The sequence below is a fragment of the Lepidochelys olivacea genome (genome assembly GCF_965140295.1).
Source record: "Lepidochelys olivacea isolate rLepOli2 genome assembly, chromosome: 1".
NCBI lineage: Eukaryota > Metazoa > Chordata > Testudines > Cheloniidae > Lepidochelys > Lepidochelys olivacea.
The window spans coordinates 156,862,312-156,874,742 of record NC_140411.1 but is presented as its reverse complement, the minus strand read 5'-3'; the positions used below and the strand labels follow the sequence as shown (position 1 = coordinate 156,874,742).

The window sequence follows — 12,431 nt, the reverse complement described above, 5'->3', positions numbered from 1 at the left end:
ATGTGAATTCTGATTACTTTTTTTTCCAGCAAAGTTTATGATTCCCATGATGCAGTGCCACTCTTAAAATGTACACTGTAATCTATAAATAGGGGCTGTAAGGAAAAACATAGTTTTAAAAATTACCATGCACTAGGAAGTCTATCTTTCCATTGATACCTGAGCAAAATTTTGCAATGGTAAGATCTGCAAAGTGTGATGTGATGCTTTGTTTTAAAATCACTATGTTAAATGTATTAAGCTAACTAAACAATTACAATGCAGTTTTATTGAAAAAAAGTGTCTTTTTTGTGGAAGACTAGTATTAGTGTCAGCTCTGAATAGATTTCTTGCGAGCACATGAAAAATTCTGATTTGCAGTTATGTTGTGTAATCTTTATCCTGTCCCCAGTTCCGTTCCCCAGTTCCATTGTTTTCTGGTGCTTCTGGTGACACCGGCAGGATTAGGCAGAGAGAGGTGAGATTAAAGATTTTGTTTTTTAGGACAGTGGAGCCAAAAATGTATAAACATTCCCATGCTAAGAACACCATCATTTGCAGCTATTCTTCACCACATGGTAATGTATCCCATGATGGATCATGTAACATTTCAGTTGAAATGCTTTTGTATTAATCATTGAAAAAGAATTCTTGCAATCAGATAAAAGATATAGTGGCACAATTAGGCATTCTCAGGATTCTGGGGAAAAAATTAAACTTAAAATGTTAATTGGAGAGGGTTCAGAAAAAGAGCAACAAGAATGAATAAAGAATTGGAAAACGTGCCTCAGGGAGCTCAATCTGTTTCGAATCAAAGAGAATGTTAGGGAGTGATTTTATCGCAGTCTATAAATACCTACGTGGGAAACAAACATTTGATAACAGAAGGCTCTTCAGTCTAGTAGAGAAAGGTATAACACAGTCTGGTGGCTGGAAGTTGGAGCTAGACAAAGTTAGGAATTTTTGGGAAGTTCAATGGCTTGTGTTAGACTAGATGACCACGATGGTCCCTTCTGGCCTTGGAATCTATGAATCTGTCTTGGCTAACTGAAGTTTGCTGATCTAGTTTGAAACACCTCGTGTAAGCATAGCAATTACCAGCTGTAAAATCATGCTGGTTGGCCATGGTATAGGTTTAAAGTTGTTAAATACTGACTGTGTCTACACAAACTGTTAACTACTGTACTGTGGTTTGAAATAACCCTTAACTCGAGTTAGCTAACATGCTTTTAAAAAGCACCCTTTTTTTGTCCTTTAGACAGGGCCTAACACAGTTTCTACTCTTCTCCACAGCTGGACAGCAGATTGTTTGGAAGGGAAATAAATGGGTAATCACCATGGAAGCTCTTTAGTTCTTTCCAGGTCTGTAACATGTCTTCGTCTATTCACAGTTCATCCAGTGGAAGAAGAGAAAGACCAGTGGGCCTTTAATATTGTTAGGAAAAGTCAGTGATAAGCTTTCAAACCCAGCAAAGAGTTCATATTGGTTTATATTTTCATTACATTATATCTTCATTACATTATATTGATTTACCTCTTTAAGGAGATCTTTGCAAAGAAAAGGTCTGGAAACTTACTTTAAAAAATAAGAAAGTTGAAATTCTTCTTTATTTTTCTAAGGGATGCACAGACCATAAAAGCTAGCTGTGGTGACCACCTGTTTTATTAACTAGAAATGCTAAATATTAGCCAACTAAGAGTCACGACCTGATTGGTCAGTTATGATTTCAGGGCTTGATTTTCAGAGAGCTCAGGCCAAGGCACAGTTGCAGTAATTGCACATACAACTGTATTTGAAACACAAGCCCTGGCTTTCTGAAGACCAGGCCCCAAATCCCCAATGGATGATGATGTCCAGAACTCAAGGACGCTGATGATGCTTTCTTCTAAACGACTGTACATAAAATACAACTTAACATTGAACAATCTGGACTGGACATAGTCCATTATTACTGTTCTGCATCATACTAGGTAGTCAAGAGCCACCACCAGGTGTTTCCCAGTTAATCCTGAGACACTTCAATTCAATTACATTTGATTGAACTCCATGTCTGTATTCCCTGGCCACACACTAACACAGTGTGTACGTTTCCTAACTCTTCTCTGTTCTAACTTGCAGATGGTGCTGCTGGCTCGCTGCGAGGGACGCTGCAGTCAGACATCACGCTCTGAGCCGATGGTCTCCTTCAGCACAGTCCTAAAACAACCATTCCATTCTACCTGCCACTGTTGCCGGCCCCAGACCTCCAAGCTGAAAGCAATGAGGTTGCGCTGCTCAGGTGGCATGAGGCTCACTGCTACGTACCGTTACATCCTATCCTGCCATTGTGAAGAGTGCAACTCCTAGGGGGACACCAGTTGCAATGAGGAGAGGGGGGGACACTGCTCCCAGAAAGCAATCGCAGCCACTGAGAGCTCACCAGCACACTATTAAAGTATTCCTACAACCAGGACTCATCAAGCTGGGTTGGATTTGAGAAGTAGAAAATGAAAGACACCAGGGCCCTGGATTGTGCTGATTGTGAAAACAAAGACATCCATCTGCTGGTCTGTGCTGAAGACAAAACCCTGGAGACATGAACCCTTTTTTCCCCCTGAAAGGATACTTTGGGGGGTATATTTTCAGGCTCAGCCTTTCTTCTGCTCTGGGAGTTTTGAATAAGGACTGATGGGAGTTTTTTTTTTTTTTGCCAGTGAACAATAAAGACACAGAGAGAGAACAACGGGGGTCCATCTGCTGGAGGTACTATATTCTACAAAAGTTGACATTTGGAAGCAGAATCGCTCCATTCCTGCATATGACTGCTTATTGTGTCATTTTATTCTCCGTCTCTTAGTTATATTGCCCTTTAAAATGAACTGCGTTGATGGTAAGGGATATATGTTACTTGATCTGGCAGACAAGTTCTGGACAATTTTAACTGTGGTTTAGCTGAAATTATGAATAAATAATTGAAAAGTAAACTGGATAGCGAATGAGGCATGGGAATTGTCCATCTCTAGACGGTTCAAATGATTATTTGTAGTGGATTGCCTCACAACTTGGTGGCTGAGTGACGTTTAGGAAGAAAAAGGTCATGCAGTTCATTCTTTCTCCTCTAATATCGCAGGGGTGATCATTATAGCCAGACTGTAGCTGTCACAAAATGCACTAATTAAAAACTAGAAACTAAGTACTGGTTTACAATTTAAAAATGGAGCCTCTTAAACAGAATCTCTTCTTAAACTGGGCTGGCCTCAGGAGGAACAGATCCCAGAGCTGCCAGAATAATAACAATATGTAGGAATAATTTGTATCCATAGATCTCAAAGTACTTCATCCAAAGTGAGTAAGTATCACTATCCCTGTTTTAAAGATAAAGAATCTGAGGCACAGGGGAGTTAACTGATCTGCCTACAACAAGGCCTTGGCAGAGCCTGAATCCCAGCTGTGTACTAATTACTGGATCATGCTGCTTCTCTGCAAGGGAGGATCCGACCACCAGTTGCCTTCCCCTCTAGGACCACTGTTGGACAAGGAAATAGGCCTAGCCCATGAGTTAGGAGGTTGCCTGGCATGTAAAAAGAGATGATGTGTGTGTGTGTGGGGGGGTCACATGGCCCCCCAATTTGCTGCTTGGCTTGTACTGAGCAAATGAGCATGCTTACATGGACTGAGCATGCTCAGTAACATCTGCTGAAGCCACTGCCCTCACTGTACCTCCCTCCCCCCGCATCGGAAGGCATGGGTCATCTCTGCAAAGTTTCAAAAACGGTGCCCCTAAGGTACAGATTACTTTATTTGTAGTTAAAGCTGGCCCTGCTCTTAAACATTTAGCTTTTGGGAGGGTCAGTTGAACAATAAATACCCATAGCCTTCCACAACATGGAAACTACATAAATTTATTTGGATCTTGGCTCCTTTTAATGGCGATATACTGAGTAGGATAGTCAACCTGCTACAGAATCTCTTCCCTGAACCCAGATCAACCTAAACAGGTGTTCCATGTGAGATAGTCAAACCAAAGAAGTAGAGAGCTCATGGCTCATAATGCCATGATTCAGTCCAGCTTCAAATCCACACTGACACCCACATGGAATATGCATAAAGTCCAGTGTTACTCCAGCAGTAATCTGAACGTCATTGCACAATAATGAATAGGAGGGGCAGAGGTTGGGAGTGGGTAGACAAGTCCAGAATACAGCCCATCTGTTGTATACCATCTAATCTGTCTTGAACAATTGCCATATATAGCAACCAGGCTTTTGGCAATTACATCACAGGAATTCCATTGAGCATGCTCAAGGACTCCCCAAGGTCTTTCTCTAATATAAAGAAACAGATTAAGTGGCCTGAAATTGGGAAGTGAGCATTTCCATGGATTACATATGCATTATTGTGGTTGACCAGGCAGATCCAATGTCCTTGACCATTACCGTCCCAGGAGCACTATGGGAAGTAGAGACAAATGGCAGGCATATACTCAGCTGAATTCTGGAGCAGGATGTAATTCAGTAAAAATAGAAAATGATTGGGGCCAAATGTACACAGACACTTATAGATATTAGTGATAGATAGATGGTATAGACTGAAAAGAGTATCCCCTGTCTGCTGGAGAGTATCTTGTCATTGATGGCCAGTTTAAAATAAGAACTCTTAGAGCTGTGGATGAAGCGTGAATCAAATTGTTACGAGCTGTGTAGCTCATAGTCAAATGCCAGGACCATGCCTGAAGGACCACAATGAGATCATTAGATGTGATTCATTATTTCATTCTGATGGTGATTCTTTTCATATCTGATGAATAGTTTGAACATGACAGATAGGAGTGTGTACGGAGTATTATCACTTAACTAGTTTGTACAAGACCCCCCCTCCTCCTTCAGGAACATTTTTGTGTGTCCAAGCTTCATTACCTAAAATGCTTCATTATCCAAAACAGGACCATGTCTCCATATTAATTATGTAGAAAATCCCCTTGATTATCTGAACCATTAATAATCTAAAACTATAGTGGTTGCCCTAATACATTTTCAGTTTTGTCTTTGATAACTACATACTATTACCTCAAAATATACAAAGTATCCCTGTACTTAAGATAGAGAATTCTGCATGAGCTGAAGTCATGTTATTTAGTTATCAAAGGTATTGGAAAAATTTTAAGGGCAGCTGCTGGTATTCAGTGTCTCTCCCCTTTCCCCCACCACATGACATCAAGGGGCAGATCCTTAGCTCCACTGAAGACACTAGAGCTCTGACAATTTACACAGGCTGAGGATCTGCTGCTTGGAGCTTTTACTGTACAGTAGCCAATGTCTCAAGCTAGACAGGACTGGATTGATGAATAATACCTCATTGAAAAAGTCATTGGTTGTGCTGTTGCTCTCTCTCTCTTTGGTAAGAAGGGGGCAGGGGGAAGGATTTAAAGAAAGACTTTCACACCAGAGCCAACTTAGAAAAAAGAGAATATTTATAGTGAGAGAAAAAATTGGGATATATTTAGTCCTGTGTCCCTTTTCCATCACAATGCAAGAGCTATTATTGCGACAGTTGGTCTCAGAAGATATTTGTGGTTTAACAAAAGCTTTCTCTCACACCCAAAATTCCTTCCCCTTCTCCTGATCCTATAGTGAAGTCATCTCCTTGTGACCTCAAAATCTGTTGCCAGGCAAATAATTGTGAGTCAATTCAAGTTTTTTTTACTTAATTACAGAGTCAGATAAATATAACAGAGTTGGGACTTGAAGGCGCCAACCCTATTTGCAAGCAAGTTGAATTGGTAAATAACAAACTCTGAGCAAAATCTTTAAGTTCTTACTCAGTTTTTGCTTAGCCCTTCCTCAGGTAAAACTCGTATTGACTTCAGAAGATAAGGGCCGAAGGCCCAGTTTTCATGTAGCATGGGAATTGTCCAGTCCTAGACAATTGAAATGATTATTAATAGTGGACTTCATGACAACTCAGTGGCTGAATGATGTTTAGAAAGAAAAAGGTCATACAGTTCATTCTTCCTCCTCTAACATCCCTGGGGGTTATCATTACAGCCAGACTGTAGCTGTCACTAAATGAGTGCCTAAAATTTAGCACCTAAATCCATATTTTGACACCTATATATCCATTTTAGGCAACTAAACAAAGTACACAAATCATCAGTTATGTGCAACAATATGGATTCAAGTGCCCCATATAGAGCAACCATCTTTGAACATGAAGGACCACAGGATTTGACTCGTGTGAGAAAATATGAAAATTAAATGACTTTTCCTTAGCATGAGATTGTACTTGATACATCTCTGATATGTTCTGAAGGTTTGACTACACTCTAAGTACCTCTATAATAATGTTGTTCCTTGAGAACAGAAAGGGAAAGGGACAATTGTCTAGATAATGCTGAGGGGCAGGAGGAGGGGCAGGTTCTTTGCAATAGTGTCCTCTCCTCAGCATCTGAATGTGTGTGTCTGTGTGGTTTTTCTTTTTCCACTGAGGTTGACCCTTACTGAAGAAGGATCCACCAGACTTGCAGGATGGGCAGCTTCCTCCAAGAACATTCTGTGGTTTGCCCAACAAGTGATGCTCCTACAACCAAAGGCCATCATCACCTCTCTCTGCTTTCCTGTCTCATCCTCCCCTTTCTTCCTTTCTCTTCATCATGTTCCTAATGTGTGGGCCACAAAATCAGACCCCCAACAATCTCTTCTGTATCCACATCTACCATGGTGCAGTACACAGCATCATGCTAGTTTACTTTTTAAAACCATATACTACTGTATCAGCAGTGCTATAGTTCAATTTGAATTGGGCTAATTGCATTAAAATGAGTTACTAATGGAGCCCAGACAGAGAAAGACACAAACTTGAAGCATGGAAGAGAACTATAGTAAACAGCTTCATCAGGATTTTTTATGTGTAAGAAGTGCATTATAAGCCAATGTTGTATATCAGAGACCCCGTTAAAAAGAAGTTGTAACGTGTCAGAATAAAAATACCATAATCTAGCATATGTTGAGTACTATGGCCCCACTTCAATGGGACCACTCGTTTGCTTAAAGTAACATGCATGTTTAAGTGCTTTGGATGGGTCAGTCCCTATAAAAATAATAACAATTAACTTAAGAGCTCACTGTTTTCCTGAAGATGTCCACAGGGACATTAATTACACTTTTCCTTGGCTTGTGAGCATGGAGAACTTTTACAAATAAGAGCCCTTGAGCCTGTCTGTCTCTGCTTGGCATAATCAAGTGCCTGTGTCTGCTGTTTGTCCAATGCTAAGTACAATAAAGGGGCCTGATATGAAGTTCATTGACATTAAGGGGCTTCAGATCAGGACCTAAATGAGCACTTCTTACTATCCATCAAATAACAAATTAAAACATTTTATAATCTCAGAGACAGGTGTGCGACAGGGCAACTCTAGCAGATTTGCACTGACACACAGACGGAGGTGTATAATTTTCAGTTAAATGTGTTTTTGTGAACAGGCAAGAAGAATAAAAAATAGAAGTTACCGCAGCAATGGAATATTCCAGTCTCCTGCTCTTGTGTGTGTCTTTCGTCAGTACTACTTCTGCTTTTTAGAATCTGATTTGGGAAGAAGAGCTACTTAGAATGCTGGTGTGTCCTTTTCTGGTGTATTTCAGTGCCGTTTTCCTATGCTACTAAAGTCAATGGAAGGTTTGCAATGCAGTTTGAGAGGAATGGGATTAGGCCCTAAAGAAAAGAGAGCTCTGCGTAGCAGGGAACTTGCCCTCTAGCTCTGTGCATAGGTATTTTTCAGAAAATCCAAACAGCTTAAAAAATTCAGAGTACCAGCAGGAGACTGAAACAGATCACCATGAGCATATTGAGCTCCTGTATTTTTCTTACCTTTTTTGACTCGATAGATGTTTGAAACACAAAGGTTGAAACAAAAAACTTAGTGCAGCACAAGTGATTGACAACTTTACTAGAGATATTACACTACTACAGATGTAACAGGTGCCCTTACAAATATGCTATACAGAGTGTTTTAAACTAGCTGTAGGTCAGCTTCTTATATGGTGCAAGTGCAAAAAGGGGTGGTCGGAAATGTGAATAATGAGTCTATCCCTGGTATTCTGTGAGGAATGGGTCAAAATCTTTACATGTGGCTCAAAGAAATTCTGGACAGGTAATCAACAGCCTCCAAATTACTTAGCCAGGCAGGGTGTTGTACAGATATGGGCCCTTCAGTGATTTGTGCTAGGAGAAAGCTGCTTTACATAAATCAGAAGACAGTACTCCAGCATTCAAGGGTCTTATTGGTAGGAATAAGCATTCCTATTGGGGCGTCACAGAGAAATGCATCTTCCAGAAATACCAATGTTGATAACAGACCATTTTGGAACATTGTGAGGAATTTAAAAGGGATTTCAAAGAAACACCATAAATCTTTTACCTGTGACAAAAATCAACCCTTCCTTTAGCCAGCTGACCAAAATTAACCAATAACAACATGGCTCATTTAAAAAACAAAATTTAAAAAAAATATAAAACTCCCTGAGTAATTTACTAACCAGAGCATCATTTGCTAGGGGACTCAGGGGCAGTTGCCCCCTCAACTTTCATAGGTCTATTTGCTTCATTATGTTTTCCATTTCCCACCCCCCCCCCAGCCCCAGCTTTGCAGGGTATAACATAATCACATAGAATGCCTCCCACCAGAATTTTGCTGAAATGATGCCCCTGTTTACAAATATTCTTCTTCTAGGAAGAGTTAAAGAGCTAGTCTATAGATAGATCAGTTTGCCTTTATCTGTAACCATGAGCGCTACATGGATTTTATGATTTTCTAATTTTCCATCAGGACTAGGCTCTTTTGTCTGCACTCTACTTTCAAATAGAAAAAGCATCTGAAAACATAAAAGCATCCATTCCTTTAATATGAAATCAATATGTGGTTTTCAATATTGTAATTTTGCAGCAGTAGTAAGATTCTTAAGAACAATCAGCCTCAGTTCACTGTTTTATGTAGAAGCAATTTGGTAACATTAAAAATGAGACTTGCTATATGTAATACTGAATTTTTTAGATGGTTGAGTCTGTTCTTTCGAGGCGTCTCTCGGCAGCTCCCTCTTAGCTCTATCAATGCTTTGCTTCAATGACCAGCGGGTGTCACTGTTGAGCAACATGAGGCTCAGATTCTCATGATCTGGGAGCAATACAACCTCAGGCAGCTCAAACCCTTTTGGTTTAGGGAGCAAGAGGTTAATGTTGATGCTCATTCGTAAAATACTTAGATCCATATAAACACAATGCTCTAAATGCTTTGGAAAGAGGGATGTTTACATACGCCAATAAGGTTAATGGATCTATGTGCATAACACATTTACATGTATATACTGTATTGCTATCTGCCAGATATGTTGCAAAGCTATAACAACATGTGACAATTAAGGAGCTTTTGCAAAAAGAATAATTACACTTTTGTGAGTTATAAATGCTGCATGAGCAAAATGACTTGCCACGACCAAAACCACCTGCCAGATTGGGTCACCTGGAGGTGGCTTTGTGCATAATACTATCCTGTCAGGAGCATCACTGTTTGGCACTGAGGTTTCAAATATGGGAAATCTCGCAGGCTATAAAGTTTGAATTTCACAGTTGCCATAGCAAGATGGCTGCAGCATAATGTACATGTAGCAGGGTACAGGAGGGCAGGCCTGAGCACGCAGTCACTGAGATGATAGTATTTATTTCAATAGACCAGTAAATGTTTTGTGTGCTCTGTTGACAATTTGTAAAAGTAGAAAACCTGTTTTGTGATTTTTTTTGTGATGGAAGGTGTTTGTATGTTAAACTATTATAGATAAAGGAAGGCCTCCAACTATTTTTCAAATATGTTGTTATTTTAGTTTCTTACCGTCTCCTGTGGCTACACAAGAGCTGCCGCTGCAGGTTTTTTTTGGCGGCTCACTGGGTCTGGATTCTGGTCTCACTCATACTGCTTTTAAACCGCATAACTCCACTGATTTTAATCCAGTTACTTCTGATGTTTGAGAGGAGACGCAGGCTCTTTGTGTGCCCATCAGTGTAGAAGCCATTCTTCTGATCCATCGAATTTCAGTATGGGCCAAATCCGGGCAACCTTGCTCCCATTCTCTAGTACCTAACTTATTGAACGGTCTCAATGAAAGCAGGTGAGTTGTTCAAGAAGTAAGGCACTACTTACTGTGAGAAAAGGAGTTAGACTCTTACCCTGTAGGAAGTCTCATGTCCCTAGTGGGTACACTCACAATCTATATTTTCTCTAGTCCACTTCCTTATAGTCAATTCACAGATATTTTTGTTTTAATAACTTCAGGATGTTTGCATGGTTTATTGCTTCTGTAATAAAATTATTGCTCTGGGCATTTGGAAACCGTGCCTCATCTAAACTCCTGTGTGATATTAAAAAGTGCAGCTCTTTCCCCATTGACTATAACCATAGGAAGGCAAAGATGGCACAGGAGGAACAGTGATCTCTAATTCCTTTAGTTTATTATTAATGGCTGTGTATTTGGGGACAATAAGAGTGTGTTCTGTGTTCTATTGAACATGGAGTATGGGACTTGTCCCAAGAAGATTCCTTAATTAACACTAAGGGCTTTTCTAGAGGAACAGTTCATGTGTGGCAGACTGGGGTGTAAATCTACCTTACACTAGTGTGCTGCATACTAACTGCCCACGTGGATGTTGCTGCCCCGTACTAACAGTACCCTAGTGTGCTTTGATCTACTCCCATTTCAAAGCAGGGTAGATCAAAGTGCACTAGGAAACTTTTACTCTGGAGCAGTCGGTTCCACATGGATAGTCATTGCGTGGTGTAAATTTATACCCCAGTCTGTCCTGCACTAACTGTAAACCTAGACAAGCCCTAACTGAATTAACGTTAAGGGCCTGGCTACATGGAGGCATTCAGGAAAGCTAATCTGAATTAACTTTCAAAGTGGATTAGTTAAACTATATTAAACCCCTTTATGGAAGATCCTATTTAGGATTAAAGTGCTCTTAATTCACTTTCGCTTAATTCACTTTGGACCCCTGTGTGGACACTCTTATTTAGAATTAAAGTGGCTTTAACTCAGTTTGTATGTCTCAATGTATGTCTACACTGTCAGAGTTACATCACTGAAAGTTACAGTGCCGCTCAGAGAGTGCAGAAGGGAAACCGCTGTTGTGTGTTCACACTGTCAGCTGTCTACACAATAGCATGGCACTTGTGGCACTTGCAGTGGTATTTGGAGCGGTGCACTCTGGGCAGCTACCCCACAGAGCATCTCTTCCTCTTCCACCGCTAAGAGTTGTGGGAAGGTGGAGGGGGTCGCGGGGCATCCTGGGTCCTGTCCCAATACCCCATGATGCATTGCTTCGTGTCCCAGCAATCTCTGTGCTTCCATCTGCATTTGGTGACATCTTTCAACGGTTTGTGTACTGCGTGCTCTGCCTCTTCGGTCTGCAGGAATGGATCCCGCACTGTTGACCAGTATGCTGCTCGCTCTGACTAACATGTCATGAGAGGCAGTGGAGTTATTCCTTAAACTACAGAAGCAAGAGGAGTTTGACATTGATCTCACCACTCGTAGTAGCTACCATAGGCACTGACTCCGTGGGTGCTCCGGGGCTGGAGCACCCACGGGAAAAAATTTGTGGATGCTCTGCACCCACTGGAAGCCAAGCTCCCCTCACCCCCCCTCCTCCTCATCCTCTGAGCGTGCCGCGTCCCTGCTCTTCCGCCTACCTCCTAGTGCTTCCCACCCGGCTGCTGCCAACAGCATCTCTGGGGGGGGCGGAGGGGAGGAGTAGGAACGTGGCATGCTCAGAGGACGAGGAGGAGGGGAAGAGGCAGGGCGAGAGTGGGGATTTGGGGAAGGAGTTGGAATAGGGGCAGGGAGGGGGCGGAGTTGGGGCAGGGACTTTGGGAAAGGGGTTGGAATGGGGGTGGGGAATGGGTGGGGAGAGGTGGGCAGGGGCATGGCTTCATGGAAGGGGTGGAGTGGGGGTGGGACCCGGGGCGGGGGGGGGGTCGAGCACCCAGGGGAAAGTGGTGAAGTTGGCGCCTATGGTAGCTACGACACAAGATTGCTTGTGGCATTCACGGAGGTGCTGACCACAGTAGAACACCGCTTTTGGGCTTGGGAAACAAGCACTGAGTGGTGGGATCACAGCATCATGCATGTGTGGGATGATGAGCAGTGGCTGCAGAACTTTCGCATGAGGAAAGCCACATTCATGGGTCCTTGTGATGAGCTCGCCCCAGCCCTGCGACACAAGGACATGAAAATGAGAGCTGCCCTGCCATTGGAGAAGTGTGTGGCAATTGTACTGTGGAAGCTGGCTACTCCAGACTGCTACCAATCAGTCGCTAACCAGTTCAGAGTGGGAAAGTCTACTGTTGGATGCGTGTTCAAGGAAGTGTGTAGGGCCATTAATTGCATCCTACTCCGAAAGACCATGACTCTGGGCAACGTGTGTGACA

The 12,431-nt window shown here is 41.9% G+C and overlaps 1 protein-coding gene across 1 annotated transcript in view; it reads left to right on the top strand.

The window, feature by feature from the left end:
* The window catches only part of NDP (norrin cystine knot growth factor NDP), a 29,186-nt gene extending 19,374 nt beyond the window's left edge, over positions 1-9,812 (top strand). The window contains exon 3 of the mRNA XM_084625572.1: positions 2,099-9,812. Coding sequence (XP_084481698.1) covers positions 2,099-2,326 — 228 coding nt within the window. The 3' untranslated portion in view covers positions 2,327-9,812. The remainder of the gene's footprint in view (positions 1-2,098) is intronic.
* The last annotated feature ends 2,619 nt before the right edge of the window (positions 9,813-12,431 follow it).